The 23181-nt window shown below is 34.1% G+C and overlaps 1 protein-coding gene across 1 annotated transcript in view; it reads left to right on the top strand.

The window, feature by feature from the left end:
• The window catches only part of LOC306856016 (WD repeat-containing protein 7-like), a 102596-nt gene that overhangs the window by 51911 nt on the left and 27504 nt on the right, over positions 1–23181 (top strand). The window contains exons 20-21 of the mRNA XM_079394974.1: positions 3404–3517; positions 22765–22989. Coding sequence (XP_079251100.1) covers positions 3404–3517; positions 22765–22989 — 339 coding nt within the window. The remainder of the gene's footprint in view (positions 1–3403; positions 3518–22764; positions 22990–23181) is intronic.

The raw sequence follows: 23181 nt of genomic DNA, 5'->3' as shown, positions 1-23181 counted from the left end.
TTTAAAAAAAAATATATATATATATACTACACATATTTGTTTATTTTCTTTTTAATATATGTTTGAATTTATTTTTAATTGTTTTACATTTTACTCTTTATTTTATTAATTAATTAACTTAAATTTTTTTATTTTATTTTATTTGTTCCTTCCTTGACTTGTTCTATCAATTCATTCACATGCCTCCTCTTTCTCTCCCTCACCTTCGCTCATTATGCTTGGCTCCCCTGTTAGGATGTTGAGGGCTGGGATTTACCCTTCCCAGCATCCCCTGGGGTGATGAGCGGTGGGAGGGACGGATGAGCGGGTGATTAAACCAGGCCTCGGGCGGTTCTTCCGTGAGAGAGCTCTGCGGCCCGCGGATGTGCCTCTATAATCCCACACAGCTCGTGCACACACACCCTGAGGCTGAACGCCATCCACACACACACACACTCACGCTAAAAACCCTCCAGACCAGCCGTTTATCTTCAAGGAATATTCGGGGTTATTTACAACTTAAGCTCTATCGACAGCATCCGTGACGAGCTGTCAGTTACCTTCAGAAGAGTTCAGTCTCTGCCCTCAGACTGTAAACACAAACCATTCTTATTCTTAATGCATCGCTGCATTACGCTCATTCTTAATGCAGTAATTCTTAATGCATCATTTACGAGCTGATAAACTAATGCCTGTTATTGGTGTTACTGGCAGTGAATCTGGATTGATGTAGGATGTATTAAGTGTGAATCCTGTATGTTCAAGAATTAATGAGATTTGAGATCTGCAACTAAAATTGCAGTATATTCCTCAGATAAAGCCATCATATGACCTCATAAGGTTTGGAATATAATGTATAGGACCTGCTTTATTTTTTGTTTTTATTTGAAGCTTGAAGGATCTAGTCACCATTCTTTTTCATTATATGACATTATACGTATGTACTATTATATACTATTATAGTTCTTATTAATAATTAGTTATTATATTTTCTTTTTTCACTTTAATTTAGTTGAAGTTTGTTATTTTGTTTTGACATCTTGATACTTTTTATTTTATTTAAATTTAAATTTTGTTTTATAATTTTTTTTATTTTAGTTTTAATTGATCAATTATGATTATATAGTTTCTACTATTTTTATTATTATTATATATTATCATACTTTAATTTTTTTTTTTTTACTATACTTTTATTATTATTAAACATTAAACTTTATTATTTGTATTATTATTATTATTTCAGTACTTCAACTTGAAAATGAGATGTTGCCTTGGCAACTAGCTAAAATATATAAAATAGCTTTTTATTTGTATTTTATTTTATTTCAGTTAACATTTACTTCGGCTAATGAAATGTTAGTTTATAGTTTGTTAACAGTAATAACCCTGGTGTGAAGATTTATTAAAATTTGCTTTGTGCTACATGGAAGTAATTTTATTTTTATTATTTTTATTTTTTATTATGTGCATTTTAATACATTTTATTTTATTGCATTTATTTTTTTAGTTTGCATTCTCTAGTATATAATTTAAGTATGCAAATACAATACTCTAATAAGCATAAAAATACACATTACATATGTTTATGATAAAATACAACATTTTGAATTGTTGCATTTTGGATACTTTTTTTATTTCAGTTTATTTTTATTTCCTAGTTACATTTAAAAACCTAATTTATTTGATCATATGAAATAAATGCTGAACCTCAGAAAGCATTCCAGCACAAGCTTGAATCATGTATTGTCTCAGAGAATTGTTTCCATTGTTTTCAGTGTCCTTTTGTTCCTGTAATGTTGACATGCTCGTCATCATAATGTGGTCTGTGTGTGGCGTGCGTATGAAATCACAGTCAGGTCGTGCTGAGAAGCGCTCCTGTCTGCAGCTGGGCTGAATCTGAGCGCGTTCCCCTGTGAGCACACAAAGGGTGGAGGATGGATGGGGTTAACAAGGCCGGCTGGAAGCAGTGTGTCATGCTTGACACGGCCGTTTGACCTTGCTGGAGGCCGATTTCGCCCAACTGACACAGCATCTCTGAATTATGAGCTGCTCTGTGTGTGTGTGTGTGTGTGTGTGTGTGTGTGTGTGTGTGTGTTGATATCACGCTGTGAAGTCGTCTTGTGTTTATATGCCTCACTGAAGACACACAAAACTCACAATCACAGCTCAAGCCGTCAAAACCGAACACTCGTGAACCGTCTGGCTCACATTATCACACTTAACAAATCAAACACTGTGGTGACTTCCTATAATTAATGCTCAGGTCATGAATTCACTATAATATTCAGATGGGGTGGTGTTTTACCAAACGCTAATAAGCCATCTTTTATTTACTACCTTTGAAATTGGAACCTCATAAGTGAGTGATATGGAACATCTTGTGTGTGTGTGTGTGTATACATATATAAATTTTATTTTATCTTGGCAAGGCAGCTTTTTAATTTAGTTTAACTAAATAAAAATAATTATTTAAAAATTATAACTAAATAAAATTATGAAAACATTAAATTCAAAAATAAAAAACAATAACTAAATACAAATAAACTATATAGACATAAAAAAATAAAACTAATAAAAATGACAAACACAACAAAATTACTAAATCGTTGGCTAAAATTAATATAATGGTAAATTAGTTTTATTTTAGTTTTTAGTCATTTTAGTAATTCAACTTATTTTACTTTTTTTTATTTAGCTTTTATTATTGGTTTTATTAACTTCAGCACTTGCCTTGTCCTTTTAAAAAAAATAACAAAATTAAAAATTATGTTAGTGGTGATTCTCAGTAATACGACATTTTCTTTAAATCAGCTTAAATTAAGGTCAATTAATTATAAATGCTTTCATTTTAGATATCATTTTTTCACATTACAATAATTAGTGTATTTAATTTATTTTGTTTTATTTATTTTTATTTAATAAAAAAAATGGTGACTTTTTTTTTTTTTGACAGTAATGCACATCTCTCTGATTGCATTGGCTTGACAGCAGGTTTGTTTTTCTGCTCTTGCGTGTGTTTTTCTCTCTGTTCTGTCAATCAGATCGTGATCAGTCTGACAGTTTAAAGCTCAGTCCAGTTTCTCTCTCCGCCGAGGGTTGGCGGGGGTCTGGGGGTCTCATTAATTAGCACGCCGTCTAGATTAGCTCATTCTCACCTTTAAGCAGCATTGATTGATTTGCAGCCTCTTTAATGAAAAGCTTATTTTAATTGGTAATTCCAGGATAAGCGCCGAATGAAGGCACGGAATGGAAATAGCGGTAATCAAGCGCTAAAGCTTAATAAAGCCTTGATAATGCAAAGCACCAATAAACCCTGATGAGCTTTTTAACGAGGTTTGCAGAAACGAGTCGACAAGAAAAATGCCGTTTAGTCGCCGCGGCAACAACTGAATTTTCACTCTGTGATTGGTTTGTTTGTTTGCAGCGGGAACCGCCCCTGAGACCGCCCAGCCGGCCCCGCCCCCTGCAGAAGCCCCGCCCACCGAGATCAAAGCTCCAGAGGAAGAGATGGACATGACGGACGATGACATCACTGCAGGTACGGATGTTTTTCCCACAGTCCCAAATTCCTGAGTTTCATTTCAGCCTCCTGGAGGTTGGAAATATTACACACACACTCGCACGGGGTTTCAGACTCTAATAATCTCCCATGATACCCCACAAACATCATTAACTGAACCCAGAACAGCTCACAGAGGGGAGAATACATGAGATCTCTGTCTGTCCGTCATCTGTTATGATCTGTAAACCGGTTTAAGGTGCTGTAATCCAGATCTTCTCAGGCTGAAAACCACTTTTGATCAGTCCAGATAGAGATTTAACCACAAAATTGCTCCAGTATTGATGGAATATTACTTTGAGTACAAATTTTAGGACTGTTAGTGATAATGCTGGTTTTATTTTTTATATATCAACATTCCTGCGGTTTCTTGGTCAGTTTTTCTCTGTTCAGGTGATTTTCTAATGACTACGGAACCAGGGTTATTATAGTAAACTAAAGGGTAAATAAAAAATAAATAAATCATTACTTGAAATAAAATACAATTTATGATACCATTTTTTTTATATATATGATGGTATCATAATGTACTAAAATATCACTATTTAGAATTAGTGATGCATTGAAATTTATTAAACCAAAATTAATTTAGTTTTAATTTTTCATTTAGACAAAAACAAATCTATAAATTAATCAAATTTGTTTGATAATCAACACTCAACACATCATTTTATATTTAATGATAGTTATGTTTTCACTCCAGCTTGTTGTTGAAAGCCACCTTATTTCAGTTTTAATTCTAGTTGTTTGAGTACATCAAATAAAAAAAATTAAAAATTTAATTAAATCAAACAAGTAATTTTATTATTTATTTTATTTCAGGTAACGAACGTTTTTTAATGGTTTATAATTAATAATTAATTAATTATTTTTTTATTTTTAAATGTATTTATTTTTAGTTAATGATCGTAACCCTCCAATTGATTAATAGATGACATCTGGTGTTATTTTTGTAATATAAAATTGCAGCATTTCCATAAACAGAATTTATGTGGCTATTATATATATTTTATATTAAGAATTTATCAGATGCTTTAATCCAAAGCATTTTACAAAAGAGAAGCAAAAGCAATTCATCAAAGAGCCAACGATATTCGTAATATACAATGCCAGGTTTATTAGACAACTAGATTAGGATATAAATTAGATTAAGATACATACAGTATGATTAAAACTGGTCTTTATTAATCTGTAAAGATGCAGGAATTTAGTAAAACTGCGTGTGAGACACAGACAGCACTCGACTCGGACGGTTCGTCTGATTTAATTCTGCAGAATAAATGGAAAAACAATGTCAATAAGTGAAAAATGAGAGTAGAAAATGATAAATCGTCAAGCATGTCTGTGTTATTGACTGGATGCAGAGAGTCGACTGGACTTCAGCAGAGACGCTGCCTTTCAGTAGTGCTAGAAGCACAGACGTGTGTGTGAGCGTGTGCACGATAGCATGGCTTTACAAAATGCTCCTGTTTTGTTGGGTTGTTCTGGCCAGCAGTTCAGATTTATATGATTCAGTGCAAATGCATAAATTCACAACAATAAACTCAAGCTGCAGGTTTCTTTCATTGGGAAATACAGACCTAAACTGGCTCATTATTGTAGGTTTTCACACTGGATAGCAGGATGTTTGGATAGAGAAAGGATCGATGGAGAGATAAACAGTGTCTCACCTTAATGTGATGAAAGTGTTTCCTGTTAATCCTCCTTAACCAGCTAAACAGCACTGACGTGCTTGAGACTTTATAAACGCCTTTCTTGTGTCTGCGCATCTGCTTCGTGTGTATTGACGGATCTCAGATTGATTGGAAACTTAAATGTTTTTGTTTTGGGGGAAACGGCATGTCATATTCACTGCACGGACAAAACAGTTCAAGAATCATTTATGAATGAGTTCATTGCTTTTTACACATTAGAAAATCAAGACTGTACATAAAACAACACAGAATGGTTATTCAAACTGGGAATAAATTATATACAGAAAGTATCGTTTTTTTAAAAACTGTTTGCATTTGCATCCAAATATTCCATTTTTGTATAAATAAACGTTTTTAGTTTAAAGCGGTTTCCTATAATATATTTAAAAACCTTTAAAAAAATAAAAAGCTGAAATAAGATGTAAATATTAGATGAAAAATTAAAAACTGACTGAAGTTGAAGCACTAAATTTACTAACTAAATAAAAATGAAACTAAAATAAAAACAAATCATTTTTAAATGGTAATATTTAAAAAGAACAAAAGCTAATAAAATTGCGTAAAATTACTATAAATGAAACTAAAATGAAAACTGAAAATATAAAATAAAAGCTAATGTAAATGATTAATAAAGAAAACTGTAAAAGTATATAAATAATACAAAAATAACTGTTGATATTATAATGCAAAAAAAAAAAAAAAATCAGATGCAACATCAGCAGATCTAAATGTAATGATGTGAATTTCAGCTGTTATAGATTTAGGCCATGTTTTCTTCAATTTGTGTGACTTTATTTGATTTTTTGCCCTAAGACTCTAATTTCCAACCGTTTTAATATGATGCAGTTCGCAATGCTGCTCATCTCTACAGATGTCCGTTTCCATTTCGATGTAGTGCAAGATTTAGTAGTAAAGGAGAAACGTGAGTATGTGGGAGATGCGGTCAGTCCCAAAAGCAGCTCACTGTCATATTAGGAGCAAGAGAAGTCAAAGGTCAGAGTGCATCCACCCCCACCTCGGATGTCGTGATGTTTGATTACGGTTACAGGAAGTGGGCGGACCAGAGCTCTACTGTGTGTGTTCATTTGTGTTGTGAAAGCTTGTTTTTTCTGTAACTACATGCTATGCTGTGTGTTTGGATGTCTGATATTTCCCAGGACGGATGAGTCTTCCGCCTGATCGTGACAGAGATGGAGAGCCACGACAGAGCAGAATTCAGCTCTCAAATGCATCATCAGTCTGCAAACACACAATCACAGCGCTGCGTAACCTCGTTACAAATACATGATCATTTTACAAACGTGACAGCGCAGACGCACCGCGCTTAGTCTCTGTCTCAAACCGGCTCCGCGCGTTCGCTCAGGACTCAGATTGACAGGAGGCAGATGAGAAGAGTGCTGCCAAAGCCAATAGAAGGCAAGCCTGCAACCATTAGCCAAAAAAGTAGGGCTGGGATTTGACACACATTTCATTTCTGTTTTGATTTTTCTTCTTTTTTCCCTGTCATCTCTTCATGTCTCATTATTTTATCATCTCAACTCATCTCTTCAGTTCTCCTTTTATCTCAACATATCTCTCTTCTCATCTGTTCATGAATCATCTCGTCTCATGTTTTTTCGTCTTTACTCTCGTCGGTGTTATTTCAGTATTATTTATCTACTATTATAGTATTTATTAATATTTTAAATTAGCTTTAATTTTAAATGGTTGGAGTTTATTTCAATTTCATTTTATTTTTGAATAAATGTATCTGCTTTTTTTTACGCTACTCTCATCTCTTATCGCTTCTGATTGCATCTGTCAGATTTCTTTCCATCACGTTATGCTCATGTTCTGACCTTTGACCCCCACAAACGCCCTAGATTGTTTTCTTGTAACAGCCCGTGGATCAGCTACAGCTAAAACCACCTCATGACAGATTTAGCCGTGTATTTGTGTTCAGTGTGTTCATCTTTATGAGTGTGTGAGGGAGCGCTTGCCCTCAGGCTGTTCTGGATCCTCGTAAAACGAACAGTGACTCAATAAAAGCCCAAATAAATGAAAAATAAGCCATGATTCCAGCAGCTGCATCATCACACGTGATTCCTTCAAGAACATCAAACCAAACAGCTTCTGTTTGTCTGTTTGCAAACAGCAGTTTCTCCAGACTCAAGGGTCTTAACATCTATAAACCTTGTTGTTATGCGGTTGCTAGCTGTTTTGAGTGGTTTTTGCTCTACTGTTGCTAAGGTGTATTGTTTTTAAGTGTGTTGCTGTGGAGACTGTGTGTTTTTAGGATGTTCTTAAGGGCCTCTGAGTGTTTATACTGTTGCAATGCAGTTCCTAGGGTTTTCTGAGTGTTTTGGCGGTTGCTATGCAGTTACTAGGGTGTTGTGAGTGTTTTAGGCTGTTGCTATGCAGTTGCTAGGGTGTTGTGAGTGTTTTAGACTATTGCTATGCAGTTGCTAGGGTTTTCTGAGTGTTTTAGACTGCTGCTATGCAGATGCTAGGGTGTTCTGAGTGTGTTTTAGGCTGTTGCTATGCAGTTGCTAGGGTGTTGTGAGTGTTTTAGACTATTGCTATGCAGTTGCTAGGGTTTTCTGAGTGTTTTAGACTGCTGCTATGCAGATGCTAGGGTGTTCTGAGTGTGTTTTAGTCTGTTGTTATGCAGTTGCTAGGGGGTTCTGAGTGTTTTGGCTGTTGCTATGCAGTTGCTTGGGTGTTCTGAGTGTGTTTTAGTCTGTTGCTATGCAGTTGCTAGGGTGTTCTGAGTGTTTTGGCTGTTGCTGTACAGTTGCAATCAGAAACATAGTCTAAATGTTATTCGTGTAGGCTATTTTACTTTTAATTTCATTAGAAGTAGGCCAACAGCACCCCCTACAGATTAAAACTCCTTACTAAACTGGCATTATGACCCGGGGGAGGCTGCTATTACTGTTTACTCTCTCGTACACCGAACGCATCATTCTATACGTGCTTTCACAGATTAAATACAGCGATCCAAAACAGTCCATATATTAGTCATTCAGACAAAACTTTGCTTCAAAAATGAGACACACTAGCACACCCTGAGCACATGTGAGTTAAACCATTCCTCTTATCGGCAAGATATATCGGCATCATTTTTCATATCAGGCAGATGCCGATATTTACATTTAAAGCCATTATCGGCCGATTCCGATATCAGTCCGATAATATCATGCATCCCTAGTTTTAGTCTGTTGTTATGCAGTTGTTAGGGTGTTCTGAGTGTTTGGGCTGTAGCTATGCAGTTACTAGGGTGTTGTGAGTGTTTTAGACTGTTGCTGTGCAGTTGCTAGGCTGTTCTGAGTGTTTTGACTGTTGCTATGCATTTACTAGGCTGTTCTGAGTGTTTTGGCTGTTGCTATGGAGTTGCTAGGGTGTGACACACACACACTTTCTCTCTAGCACTAGTGAACAGCACTACTGAGTGAAGTTGAGAGGTGGGCCGTTAGTTTTGCTGGCAGGATATCGCAGGGTTAAACCCCCTGAAACGGCCCAGAGAGCAGCACGCCTGCTCCCATCAGGGGGTAACAGAGGACAGGGGGGTGACAGGGGCAGGAGGGGGTGACAGATGGTCCTGCTCGGGTGCAACACGCACACACACTCAGAGGTTAATAGGAGCTTTTTTGACTGATTTGACAAAGTTGAACACCAGCTAGTGTTGACTACACACAGAGAGACTGCACCTGCTCTCACACACACACACACACACACACACACACACATGTAGCTAAATATTCATGTCATAGCCTTTGATTATTTTGTATACAGGCAGTAAGATTTTTGGTTTGTATTTTTAGACTAAAAATGTATTTAGTTTTTTGTTATATTTGCCCATTAATTTTAATTTCTTCATATATTCTACCAAAAAATATTCAAATATTTACTTTTTATGCATATTTTACCCGTTTAGTTTTTATTTTCCCCATATTTCATCCCATATATTTCATTATTTTTTCATATTTTTACATATTTCTATCTATCTATCTATCTATCTATCTATCTATCTATCTATCTATCTATCTATCTATCTATCTATCTATCTATCTATCTATCTATCTATCTATCTATCTATCTATCTATCTATCTATCTATTTGTTCATATTTTAGCCTATATTTTTTAAATCCCCTCATATATTTCATGTTTTTTTTACTTATTTTCCACCATTTCTTTTCATATTTCCCCTCATATATTTAATAAATATTTATATATTTTATAAATATATTTTATTTCCCATATACTTTTTTTTTGCATATTTGTCTCCCCATATTTTATATTTTCCTCCGTCTTTTTTATTATTTTTCTCTTAATTAATCTTATTTTTTCTAATTGAAGGCATGTCTAGATGTGCCCCCAGCAGTGTGTGTGTGTGTGTGTGTGTAAACAGATGGGCCAAAATAGTCAAGTGAATTGTCTGAAGTATTGATCACTTCTTTCCTTATCTCATTTTCTTTGTTTCCTTCTTTCTCTGGATCTTCTCTTTCTGAATTGCTTCCATGCAGCAAAGGCAAAAGAGCAAAGGATAAAATTAGATTGCAGAATTGTGTGTTCAGGTTGAATCGTTCAGAGCTTCTGTTGTGCTTGCACTCTAGTTTACTGATGACATCAGCACTCTGAAACTTCCCTGTTTTAAAGTGGCCTGATGGAACTCTGGCATTTCTCTCTGATTCTTAAAGGGACAGTTCACCCAAAAATGATCAATGTGTCATCATGTATTGCATGTTTTTTGTTCACATTTTCCTCAATATAATATTTTATTATATTTTGCATATTTTCCTCATATATTATGATTTTTACATGATTTTATTTTTCAGATTTGCATCCTTGCATTTCATGATTATTTGCATATTTCCCCCCATATATTTTATGATATTTGTGCATATTCCCCCCATTTCATTATGTATTATCATCCAAAAATGATAATTGTCTTCGTCATGTATTTTGATTTTTGCATATTTCCCCCACATATTTAATTAATTTTTCATTCATATTTTAGTTCAGGTTTTTCCTCATGTTTTTATTCATATTTCCCAAAATTATTTGCGTACCCCCCCCCCCCCCCCCCCCCCCCACGAATGTTCATTCTGCTCTATTCATCAATAAAAGTGAATGGAGACCGGAGCTGCTCTGAACTCCAGAAAGCTCCATAAAACAACAGATCTTCTGAAGTCATGCATGAACATTGTGCTAAATTTCTCCTTGTTTGGAGTGAGTGAATGAGTTTTTTTTTTCTTCATTTTTGGCTGAACTACCCTTCAAAGGGAGCAAGAAGGCACCTGATCAAGAAAGCTTCTTTCTCTCTCTCTTTCTTAAATCACTTAATCGCAGTAACATCCTCAAAGAGCCATCATGGCTTTAGAGGTGATTGTCTTGCTTTTCTGTCTTCAAGGCTGTTTCCTTTGAGCGACTTGACCGTCTTTTGTGAATGTTAAATTGGATGAGCTTCACTCCCTTAAACGGCCACTTACGTTCCAGTTTTAATGGATTCCGCGTGTGTGTGTGCGTGTGTGTGTGTGTGTGTGCGCGCGTGTGTGTGTGTGTGTGTGTGTGTGTGTGTGTGTGTGTGTGTGACATATGCTTTCAGTGTGTTATGAGGTGAAGGTCCGTTTATAATGCACCATTTTAAAAGTAAGAAAATAGACACTTTGTTCAGGCTTGAGACTAAAGACGCCGTTTCCCCCTCAGATGACATGAGAAACTAAAGCAGACACTCCATCAGTGCTGAAGCGATGAGTGCTTTATGCAGGAGATCTGATGAACGTGCATGTGTTTACTAGCTTAACCAGCAGGGAGCACTAACACTGATCAAACACACAAGTGTTTTAAACTGGACAAGTGCGTTGTTTTGTACTTAAACAAAACTTAATTCATACTGAAACAATTTGAAAAATTAGAAATTGCCAGTAAATTTGACAAAACAGTTGGCAAGTTATATATTTAATTAAATGTAAAATTTTAAAATAAAAAGACTGGAATATTTTTTTCTTGTAAAATGTACTCTAATAATCTTTGCTTTATTTACAGTATTGTCAAATATTTATTCTTGCAATGCAGAAATCACAGCATCAGTTTTAATCTTAAATAATTGGTTCATATCAGTGATATGCAATTTTCATGCTTAATTTTTTTAATTGATCAGCATGATTTTTTTAATTGAAAACTAAAAATTACAATTTTACATTAATATTTTAATAGTTTTATTCAGCAAAGACACAATAAAATAATACTTTTATTCGTCAAGGATGCTTTAAATTGGTCAAAAGTGACAGTAAAAACATTTATAATATTAGAAAAGATTTCTATTTAAAATAAATGCTGTTCTTTTGAACTTTCTATTCATCTGGAAATCCTGAAAAATAAAATGCATCACAGTTTCCACAGAAATATTGTGCAGCACAACTGTGTTCAACATTGATAATAATCAGAAATGTTTTTTGAGTATATTAGAATGATTTCTGAAGATCATGTGACACTGAAGACTGGAGTAATGATGCTGAAAATACAGATTTGGTCACAGAAATAAATTAGATTTTACAATATATTCACATTAAATTTTGATATTATTTCACAATTTTATTGGATTTTTTATCAAATAAATGCAGCCTTTGTGAGCAGAAGACACTTCTTTTGTAGTAAATAGTCAGTTTTATAAAAGCTGGTTTGATACTGAAGGTTTTAGGCCAGACCGAATTGAACCAGGCTACACCAAACCAGCCCGGTAGTCTCTGTAATATTGACCATATCCTCACTTTATGTCGTCTTCATATCTGCAGAGTGTTGTCTGTCTCTCCGATGCTAGAAGCCACAGTATCGATCTCACCCACAACCCACCGGCGCTTTACCTTACTGGAAGTTGTGGGGACGTCTGTCCCTCCACACACACACACACACACACACACACACGCACGCACGCTAGTGTCTCCATGCAGCACGTCTAGTGTCTGGTCCTCTCTCTTTTGCACACGTTTCAGTTGACACGCATGCAAAAAACATCTCAGTCACAGACGTGTCACACTTGAGCTTTTACAAGATGTTGAATAATCTGAGAAATAATGGTTTGGTTTGGTTTTTCCTTCTTAAAATGTCATTTGTAACCCATTGAACTTGTGCAATGTTGCACATGTCTAAAAATGTAAAAGAAAATGAGTTGTAATGAATGTAAAAAATGGGAATTTTATTTTTATTTAATATTATTTTTATTAATAAAATGTAAAATAGAATAACATTTCATAAGATTTTATTTAATGTTTTCAAAAGAAGTCTTCTGCTCACCAAGGCTGCTTTTATTTGACGACAAGATCCAATAACATCAGTAAAATATTCTTGAATGAAACATTTTTACAGTTTAAAACAACTCTATTGTAAAAGGTCATTTATTCCTGTAATCAGCTGTATTTCCTGCATCATTACTCCAGTCTTCAGTGTCACATGATCCTTCAGAAATCATGCATTCTGATATACATATAATTATTTACTTGTATAATTATTATTAAATATATGTAATAATTATTCAGTCTGTGTTATAAGATAAATAAGTGGTTACATAATATGATGGCGAATATTATGTTTTTTTTTTTATTTAAAAAAATCTAGATTTATCCAGTTGATACGTAGTATTTTATCAAAATATAGAGAGAAAAAGAAATTAAAATGGCTCAAACACACACACACACACACACACACATGTATATATATATATATATATAGAGAGAGAGAGAGAGAAAGAGAGTGCATGTCTAGTATTTATTTTTCTTTAATATGAGTTTTAGTGTAAACTGAATAACTGCAAACATTGATATTGAATATGTTGGGATGTTTGTGTCTCGGTTTAACTTTGTTAATGTGAAATGTGGTCAATGTGGTTTGGTTTTTCTTTCATCAGATGTCATTTTTAACCCATTTAACGTCCATAATGTGACGTATTTCTGAGTGTAACAGTATAATAATGTTGGACAGGACTTGATTTACCCGTCATGATGTGTTGATTGAGTTTGTTGTTGATAATATTAGTGGTGTTTGTTGGTCGGTTTCACTAATGAAGTGTGTGTGTGTGTGTGTGTGGGCCTCAATCTCTATAATTCACGCTTGTCCGCAAACAATGAGCCTTCGTTTTTCTTCTTTCTCCGCGTCTCTTTTTTGCTGCAATCGCGTGTCTCCAATTTTTTCGGGCCTTTTGGAAGGAAGTTAAAAGTCCTGTTTACCGACAGCTTAGAGCTTAATTGACTGGAAGCCAAATAGAGAGTGTTTGTGCTATTCAGCGCCGCAGCCTATTGATAACGGCGTGTGTGAAAGCCAGCGAGCAGGAGGGCTCTTATTGAAGAGAGACGCAGTCACAATCGCTTTGTGGACTCTTTTATCATGGACACTCGAGCCCCAGTCTCAGTGGACACACACCGACCGTCTGTCGCACTATTGAACTGTCTCTCTCTCTCTCTCTCTCTCTGTCACACACACACACACACACACACACACACAGAAAGAGAGTGTAAGAAAAGCACTCACTGTGAAGATGCAAAAGGAAGAAACACTTTGTGTGTGTTACTCCTGTAACATTATTAGAGATTCACCACAATTTTGGTGAAACAAAAACAAACGTGTGTGTGTGTGTGTGTGTGTGCGCGCGTGCTTGTGGTTGTAAGGTTGTAATCTGCTCTGTATTCTCAGTTGTTCTCTCGCTGTAGTTGATTAGGAATCTCCAGATATGAGCTCTGGATCATGTGTGTTTTTTTAAAGTATCAAAATGTGTTTAACCTTCAGAAGCGAGGGCTGGAGAAGGTCACATCCTCTTCATCCTCGCTAATAAATTGTGTTTGCACTCGCTGGACGCTTCTCAAGACCTTCAGAGTCTTCTGACTCGGGCTCCTGTGTTTTCTAACTGATGAGACTTACTGCTTTCCTAAAACAGGCAGTCAAGTCTCCCGAAATCTCATGGGCTTTGATTGACCCAGGCAACCACCCAGGATACCCTAGCAACCACTCAAAGTACCTTAGCAACTTATGAAGTTATACAGCAAATTATAGAGTTATATTATTTAAAAAAATATTAATACATTTACTGGTATAAGTAACTGACACATTTAATATTTCATTAAACAGTACATTTATACATTAAAATATTTTACAAAATATATTTAAATTTAGATTTTAATATAATAATATAATTGTATTATAATAAAAAACAATTATTTTATAATGTACTGTAATAATATTTCAATATATAAATGTATTGTGCTGGTATAGGTAACTATGAAGTAATTATTTTATTAAACAGTAAATTTAAAAATATTTTTATTTAATTATATCATATTAAAATATTGATTTATGATAATGTAATCACAAAATAATATAATTTTAATATAATAATTGGATTTTATATTACAGTTAAAATATAAATATTGCATTGGTATAAGAAACTATGATAACTATAAATAAGTAGCTATAGTAATTATTGCATTAAGCAGAAAATTCATATTTTAAAATAAAACATCTTAACAACTGCATAGCAACACCCTAGCAACCACCCAGAGTCCTCGGGACGAATAGATTCTCTGTCAGGAAAACAAAAGCCTTTGCACCTAGCAACACCCTAGCAACCGCCTAGCAACACCTTAGCAACCACCCAGAATGCCCTAGCAACCGCCTATAAGTGCTCCTTCATCTTTAGTTTTAAGACTCCTCAGGATGAATAGATTCTCGGTCAGGAATACAGAAAGACCAAAACTGAACATTTGCACCTAGCAACCATCCAGAGTACCCTATCAACTGCCTAGTAACCACCTAGAAGTGTTTTCTGACAAAACAGACGTTTGCTTTTGTTTGGGCGTAAAGCACAGAGCAAAAAAAGCATTTATTTCCTAGCATGAGAGTTCTTGCTCCTGCATTGGAGGGTGGCAGAGATCAATCCTTTCCCACAATCCCCTGCTATCAAATGTTACCTGCCTGAGTATCGGTGATCAATGGGCCAGCAGAGCAGGCAGTGCATCATGGGAGCTGATAATCCATGATGTTGGAGCGGCTGGCGCAGGAACGCCGGAGCGAGTCGCAGTGCATGATGCTATTGATCCGTTCCCAGCGTGAAGGAGCGTCTGCTGCATCTTTCTCATTGTTCTCCGTCTCCCTCTCTCCGTTTAATTGATGCTTTCTCCTCTTTGATAATTTTATTATCTGTCCGGCCCGATCCGGCCATTTTTTAAGATGGAAATACACGGAGGAATGGCGCAGTCATCCGGCCTTTTTAGCTGATTTTGTTTGGAGCAGCAAATGCGATTCACGTGCAATGACATTACGATAGATCGGCCGGTATTAAAGATACGCCATCGATACTGTTCATAAATCAATAACCAGAGACGGTGTAATCCATCTCGAAGATGTTTGTTCTGTCGCTTATTGCATCCGACGTGAAATATTACAAAACGTCTGATCGTCAGAGCCATTTTCTCCTATTATAATGGCAGGAGTCACAATGATGGCAGTATGTGCTCAGTAATGTTATTGTGGAAAACAGCCCGACTTATAAACACTGACAGATGACAATAATCGGATTGGATTAAATGCTTCAGACAAAGCAATAAAAACATTAAGAAAAATAAAGAAATAACTTTTACTTAACATTTGAACCAGGTGTATTTTAAACTTTATCTTCTGGTACAAACAAAACTTAACTTGCTTATTAATATATAGTGATATTACTGTTTATTCTAATAAATAAATTATTTATTTATTTTATATATATGTGTGTGTGTGTGTGTGTGTGTGTGTGTATAATACATTAAAATTAGTGCTGTCAAAATTAGCGCGTTAATGCAGGCGAACATTTATGTCGTCAGTTAAATCATGAAGTTACCAAAAAGGCATTGCCTTAAATCATGAGAACATGTCTCTGAAATGCAGTGATTTCCCAAACTGTCCTGGAGCAGCTCAGCACTGTCTCCCTCATCTAACACACCCGATTCAACTCGTCAGCTGGGTCAGAATAGGTAAAGAGATGTGAGAAAATAGAAATAGGATGCGTTCATCAGTGGCAGCTCTTAAACAGCCAAAACACCTAATAACCCAGCTGAGGTCGTGTCTGTTCATCAAAGAACCAACTACAAAAAAAAGGGAATCAATAACTTTTTTAGCTTTAAGGATTCATCTACAGTAGCCTATATTTAATTAAAAATGTAGTGTTTGGTAGCTCTTGATAACTCTCAGTTATAATGTTGAATGGCTAGTCAGTGGTTAAATATTAGAGGCAAAAAACTATTTCATGGAGACATCAGTAGTATTGGGATACTGGCCTTCAGTCATAAAAAAAGATTCCATTATACAAATATTAAAAATATACTGTCTTTATGTTATTTAAGGATTGAATATGAAATTATTGCAATAAAAAATCATTATAAAAATTTTAATGTTAGGTGGAATTAATCACCATTAATTGACAGCACTAATTAAAATGTAATAAATGAAAGTAATAATATAAATAATTTACTTCTGAATTCAATCAAAAAAACATTTTAAAATAAAAAAAGTGTTTATTATTTTAAAATAGAAATATATTGTTATAAGTAACTATAAAGTAATCTGAACAGTAAATTTAATTTTTTAAATAATATAATTAAATGAAAATAAAAATATATTTTAGTTATAAATAGTTATAATATAATATAAAATTTTTTAAGATGTTTTAATATATTTTATTTCTGAGTTGTATTTTAATTTGTCAGATTTTTTAAATACTTGACCTTTTCTTATTTTAATTATTTTATTTGTCAATTGTGTGTACTGCTTTGAAGGGTGATTTATGTGTATGTGCTTTAGTTATGTGTGTGCGCGTGTGTGTGTGTGTGTGTGCGTGTGTGTGCGCGTGCGTGTGCGTGCGTGTGTGTGTGCGTGTGTGTGTGTGTGTGTGTGTGTGTGCGTGCATGCGTGTGCGTTGTTGTTGTCTGCTGTTCCTCATCACAGTTTGATATGGTTTCACCTTGAATGCAGCACCGCGGTATTGATTCAGTTGATCTCTCTCACACACACACACACACACACACACACACACAGACACACACACACACACACAGACAGATCGACGGTGGCCATGTTAGGCACCTGGAGGATGGAAAGGCCGTTTCTTTCAAATTGCTTTCACAATATATGGCCTCTAAATACAGTCACGGCAGTATTTTTAATGCTCAAATGTCACAGTATGAGATATAAAATATTAAACTGTGTTATTTATTGTAAAGAAAGACTCATAAACACACTTTACAAACAAAAGATATGAAGTTTGAGGTTTGAAATATACCTGAGAAAAATCATTAAGAAAACCACTGTTATTTAAGTATCATTAAGATACTATTATAGTGGATTATTTTGAATCCGTTTTTATTTGTATATTTTTCTTATATTTTCTTATATATATATACACACACACACTCACCGCCACTTTATTAGCTACACCTGTTCAATTGCTTGGTAACACAACTTGTTAATCAGCCAATCACATGGCAGCAATTCAATGCATTTAGGCATCTAGATGTGGAGAAGACGCCTTGCTGAAGTTCAAACCAAACCAGTCTCATATCACAAAAAAACACTAGTTTGAATATCTGCTGAGGAAAGCGATATCTTTGTCGTAACATTAATATTCTTTCATCTGTTAAGGGTGATTTTGCTGCTCAGTGCATTTGTTTGATGCGTCAAGCTGTTGTTGAAAATAATAATAACTTCTAAAACAAATAAAATTAAATAAAAATTTGAATAACCCTGTTTATAGTGTTTTTCAAAGTATAACGTTTTTACTGCTGACTCACTCATAAAAACAGTCTCTTGTCGCCATCTAATGGAGGAACAATGTAACTAAAATCACCATCACGAAAAGGCACCCTTTCTCAATACTAAACACTATTATTAAATACTATTATTTATATAAAATATTATTTATTGAATAATAATATTTAAAAAACAACAACAGCCATCCAAAACGTTGCTAGGCAATTCAGTCAAAAGTACAATGGCAGCGCTCTGATATACAGCATTGAATTTACATAAATATGAGATTTTGCCAAAACTATCTTCTCTGGAACAAATACTAGATTAATGAGACCAAAGACTGTCCGTTAGATTTACCCAAAACGAATTGCATCTCATTTTTAGCCACTACAGAGACATCAGAGCCAGCGGTAAATTCCAGAAGATCCGGCTGAGGTGAGGCGCTCTCTCTGTGGGTTCATGAGCACAGAACGACCGCTGACCGTCTGGAGCTTGCAGCTCCGAAAACGTCGACACAAATGTTCAAATAGATGTTATCTTTATTAACAAACTGCATATATGAGCTATAAGCAAGTACATTCTCACCTGAAAACCTCTTAAAACTACATTCCGTGACACAAAAACAGTAATATTTATAAAATGATGCTGGATTTGGGTGTCTCGCTGATATATATATTATATATATATATATATATATATATATATATATATATATATATATATATATATATATATATATATATATATATAATATTAATAGCAGCAGTGGTTCTTCATATAGAAACTCACAGAGGTGTTGTTCTTCTCCTCTGAAAATGATCAATATTTCAGTGTTTGTTTTGTTGTCGTAGCTTTGATTTTGTCTTTAATATTGCACAGATACTGATTAAACAAAGAAATGCACTTATGCTGTGTTTGTGAGTGATTTCTGTTGGCAGTGAAACTATGAAACCTCCTCACAGTTTACTGTCACTTATTTCTATTGTCACATTTAATTTGCTTTGATGGCGGTGAAAATTTCTTTAGCTGCCACACGTCTTTACTGCATCGTATGCTTAAAAAAACAAGAATAAATACACCAGTAAATATAGAGAATGCTTAGACAAAATACATTTAAAGTCTACAATCATAACATTTTAATTAATTAAAATCACAGGATTTGAACAAAGAGCGAAGTCTTGTAATTAAATGCACAAAGTGAAATAAAATAGACAAAATGCGACAAGATTTAGTAATTAAGCAGATATTTTTGTGTTCATATAAAAAAAGCTTTAAATAAAAAGTCTTTAATGCTTGGTTTATATTTCATATATTTACTTTTTTCAATATTGCAGCACTAACTTAGGTCTATAAAACATGATTTACCCCGTTTTAATTGTCATAAGTCATTAAAGTCATAAGATTTTTTTTTTTAATCAGAACAAACTTTGAAGTACTTTGTTAGAAGGACCTATATAAACCTTTACGATTTTTGCATTAAAAAAAAAACTTTTATAGTCTCTCTTTTTTTTCTTCTAAATTCTTCTAGAATTTGATAAAATGTCTGTATTTATTGAATTGTTTGTAGAATGTTGAACCTGCCATGTAATAATGAATGAAGATATGGCAATACTTTTAAATACAAATGTACAATGTAAATGTGTTTTAATTTATTCTGCTATGAAGTAATTATTTAAATTAAGTCAATTTATATAAAAAAATATATCAATATATATAAATATTAATTATAATATAATTTTTTTTATATATGGGCTGTTGTTAATATAATTATATAATAATAAAGTATATAATAATAAAATAATATAAGTATTTATTTTTATATGCAATATAATTTTATAATATTAAAATATATATAAAAAAAAAAAAAAAAATATATATATATATATATATATATATATATATATATATATACATATATATAATTTATTTATTTTTTTGTCATTTAAAATACATTTTAGAGCTGGGTTGTTTATTTTAAGGACTTTTTTAAATGCATTACCTTTTGCTTTGTCTTTCTTATTTTATTTATATTTATTGTATTATTGAATATTGAATTTGCCATTAAAAACAAATGTTTTTTTTTTTCTTTTACAGTTTCTGAAATGAAACATTTAATTCGGTAAGGTAAACTTATATTTACAAATAATATATTTTAATTACAAAATAATATAAACATTTATTATAATATAAAACAATATTACATTTAATATGTTATAATATTAAAACAATATTTAAATTTTTTTTATATAATTTAAATCAATTTTATTTGTTAATTTTTGTAGTCAGTGTAAGTTAGTAGGTGAATGTCTCTGACTATGATCATGATGTGGAGGTTTTGAGAGCTGCTGGTTTGTTTCTGAGTGCTGCTAGTCCTGAGAGGTCAGAGGTCATCTGAGAACCAATCAGACGAGGCCCGGGGTCAAATTGAATCAGTAGAGATGTGGCCTCTCGTGCTCAGAGCACAAAACATTAATGGAGCCAATCAGGTTAGACCTTTTAGTGTGAGGCCGGAAGAAATGAAATAATATGATTTTTTAGAAATAAACAGACAGAAATGAAGACAGAATCTGCTCTGAGTTCTGCGGTGCAATAAGTGAAACTTGGGATTGTCCTTTGTCTGAGTGCTGTTATTTATTACTTATTTGTTTTTAATATGAAATGAAGGGCTAACACTTGATTTTACAGTCTGTGTGGCTCTTTACATGTTACTATTATTAATCATAATTTTAATAGCAATGTACAAGCAGCTCCACAAACGCGAAAGGAACAGAAAACAGATTAATTTATCAAATATGAGACCCTGCAGCACAAAAGCAGTCATCAGTAACACAGGTATATCTGTAGCAATAGCCAACAATACATTGTATGGATCAAAATTATACATTTCTCTTTTATGCCAAAAATCATTAGGATATTAAGATCATGTTCCATGAAGATATTTTGTACATTTCCTACCGTAAATATATCAAAACTTCATTTTTGATTATTAATATGCATTGCTAAGGACTTCATTTGAACAACTTTAAAGGAGATGTTCTCAATATTTAGATTTTATTTATTATGTTTGTGTGTACATCAGGGCTTTAACAGGATGGATCCATTTCTTAAACCTTACAGTGTTAGACGTAGTTTCTGACTAAATATTTACTGCATTTTTATTTCAAATTTTTAATGAAAACCTACAGAAAGCCTATTCTTTTTCACAAAATATGAATTAAATGAATAAATAAATCCATATAATGCGTTGTAAAATTTAAGCAAATAAAAAGTAAACATCTAAAGTAATTCTTGTAAAATCCTTAAAAAAATAATATAATTACTTCAAACAAACATTCATCCAGATGATATTAGAAGCCTTTGTATTGTGTTAATTGACATTAGTGCAGATGAAAATAAGCATTTATCCATTGTGAGCAGATTGTGAACTGTAATATCTGTGCTGTACATCATCATACGTCTCTGTATTGTGGCCTCAGGCGTGTGTGTGTGTGTGTGTGTGTGTGTGTGTGTGTGTGTGTGTGTGTGTGTGACTAATTGTGTGTCCCGTGTTGGAGGGGCTCCTGCGGTACACACACGTTTGGTAACAAAAGAAGCCCATCCAACCGCACCCCACACTTCCGAAAGCAAACACCCTCCGGCTCTCTTTATGCCTCTCTGTGTGTGTGTGTGTGTGTGTGTGTGTGTGTGCAGCACGTGTCCCTCCAGCACAAGGCTCTGACCATGACCCTAACACACACACTCCATTCAGAGAGCTGTCTGGATGCTGAGCACAAAGCCGAAGCTCCACGAGTGCCGCAGTGTTAATTCAGACGAGTTATGGATGTTTATGGGCAGGTGTCAAAAATTCTTCTGACCACAACAAAACGATGTGAAATATTACTATAATTTCCTAAAACAGGATTTATTTTCATATGAATTTTATTTTATTTTGCTTCATTATTTTTAAGGATTTACCATTAGACTAACTTGTTGTTGTTAAGGATTTATTTAAATGGATAAGAATTGCTTATATGATTTATTTTATTTAATTGTATTTGTATATCCTGAAAAGGGATTTACTTTATTTTAAATATTTTAAGATTTACTTGGTTGTTGTTGTTTTTAGTATTTTAAATGTTTTGTTCTTTGTGAATTTTTTTTAATTATTATTATTAATAGTCTTAGACTGTATACAATACATACAAGTCAAAACATGCACATAAGCAAACGTACATGTATGACCATAAGATACACATATACAGCTATACAGACACTGCAGAGTGCAACTAGAAGAGAGAGAAGAAAAAAAGGACAAAATTATTAAGCACTGGTCACCAAACATCTAATATATTAATTTATCCACACCTTGATTATATGCATTCATTCATGTTTTGATTTCCTTTATCCATGAACTTTAAAAGAGGGCTCCAGATTTTTCCAAAAGTGCTCATTTTGTTCCTTAGTGAGGCAGTCATTTTTTCAAGTGTTAATGTATCTATTAATAGATTGAACCATTGGGTAATAGATATTTTTGTTCTGTCCTTCCAGTTTAATAGTATTACTTTTTTTGCTATTATTTTACTTTTTTATGTTTAAAGATTTACATATTTTTTTTAATTACTTGTGGATTCATTTTGTTTTTTATTTTTTGTTATACCTTTCTACATAATTTTCAGTTGAACATTAACAGAAATAAGAGACTACAGACATGTACTGTGAATGTTGTTTTATGTTTTGAAGTGTATGTATCTTTTAAGTGACTCTGTGTGTGTGTGTGTGTGTGTGTGTGTGTGTGTCTGTAGGTTGTCTGTTGAATCTGCCGCCGAATGCGAAGAAGATCTGTAACTCGTACGAGGAGCGGAGGAAGCAGGCGACGGCCATCGTTCTGCTAGGAGTGATCGGAGCAGAGTTCGGTGCAGAGATTGAACCTCCCAAACTACCTTCCCGCGCTCGCACCAGCACTCAAGCTCCCGATGGATTCGGTCTGACCACCGGAGGATCCAACTACTCACTGGCCCGACACACCTGTGAGTACACTCACGCACACACTCACACACACACACCTGTGAGTACACTCACGCACACACTCACACACACACACCTGTGAGTACACGCACGCACACACTCACACACACACACACACACACACCTGTGAGTACACTCACGCACACACTCACACACACACACCTGTGAGTACACGCACGCACACATACGCACAC

This window comes from Barbus barbus, assembly GCF_936440315.1.
Source record: "Barbus barbus genome assembly, chromosome: 36".
Taxonomy (NCBI): domain Eukaryota; kingdom Metazoa; phylum Chordata; class Actinopteri; order Cypriniformes; family Cyprinidae; genus Barbus; species Barbus barbus.
This window is presented reverse-complemented; position numbering and strand designations above follow the sequence as displayed.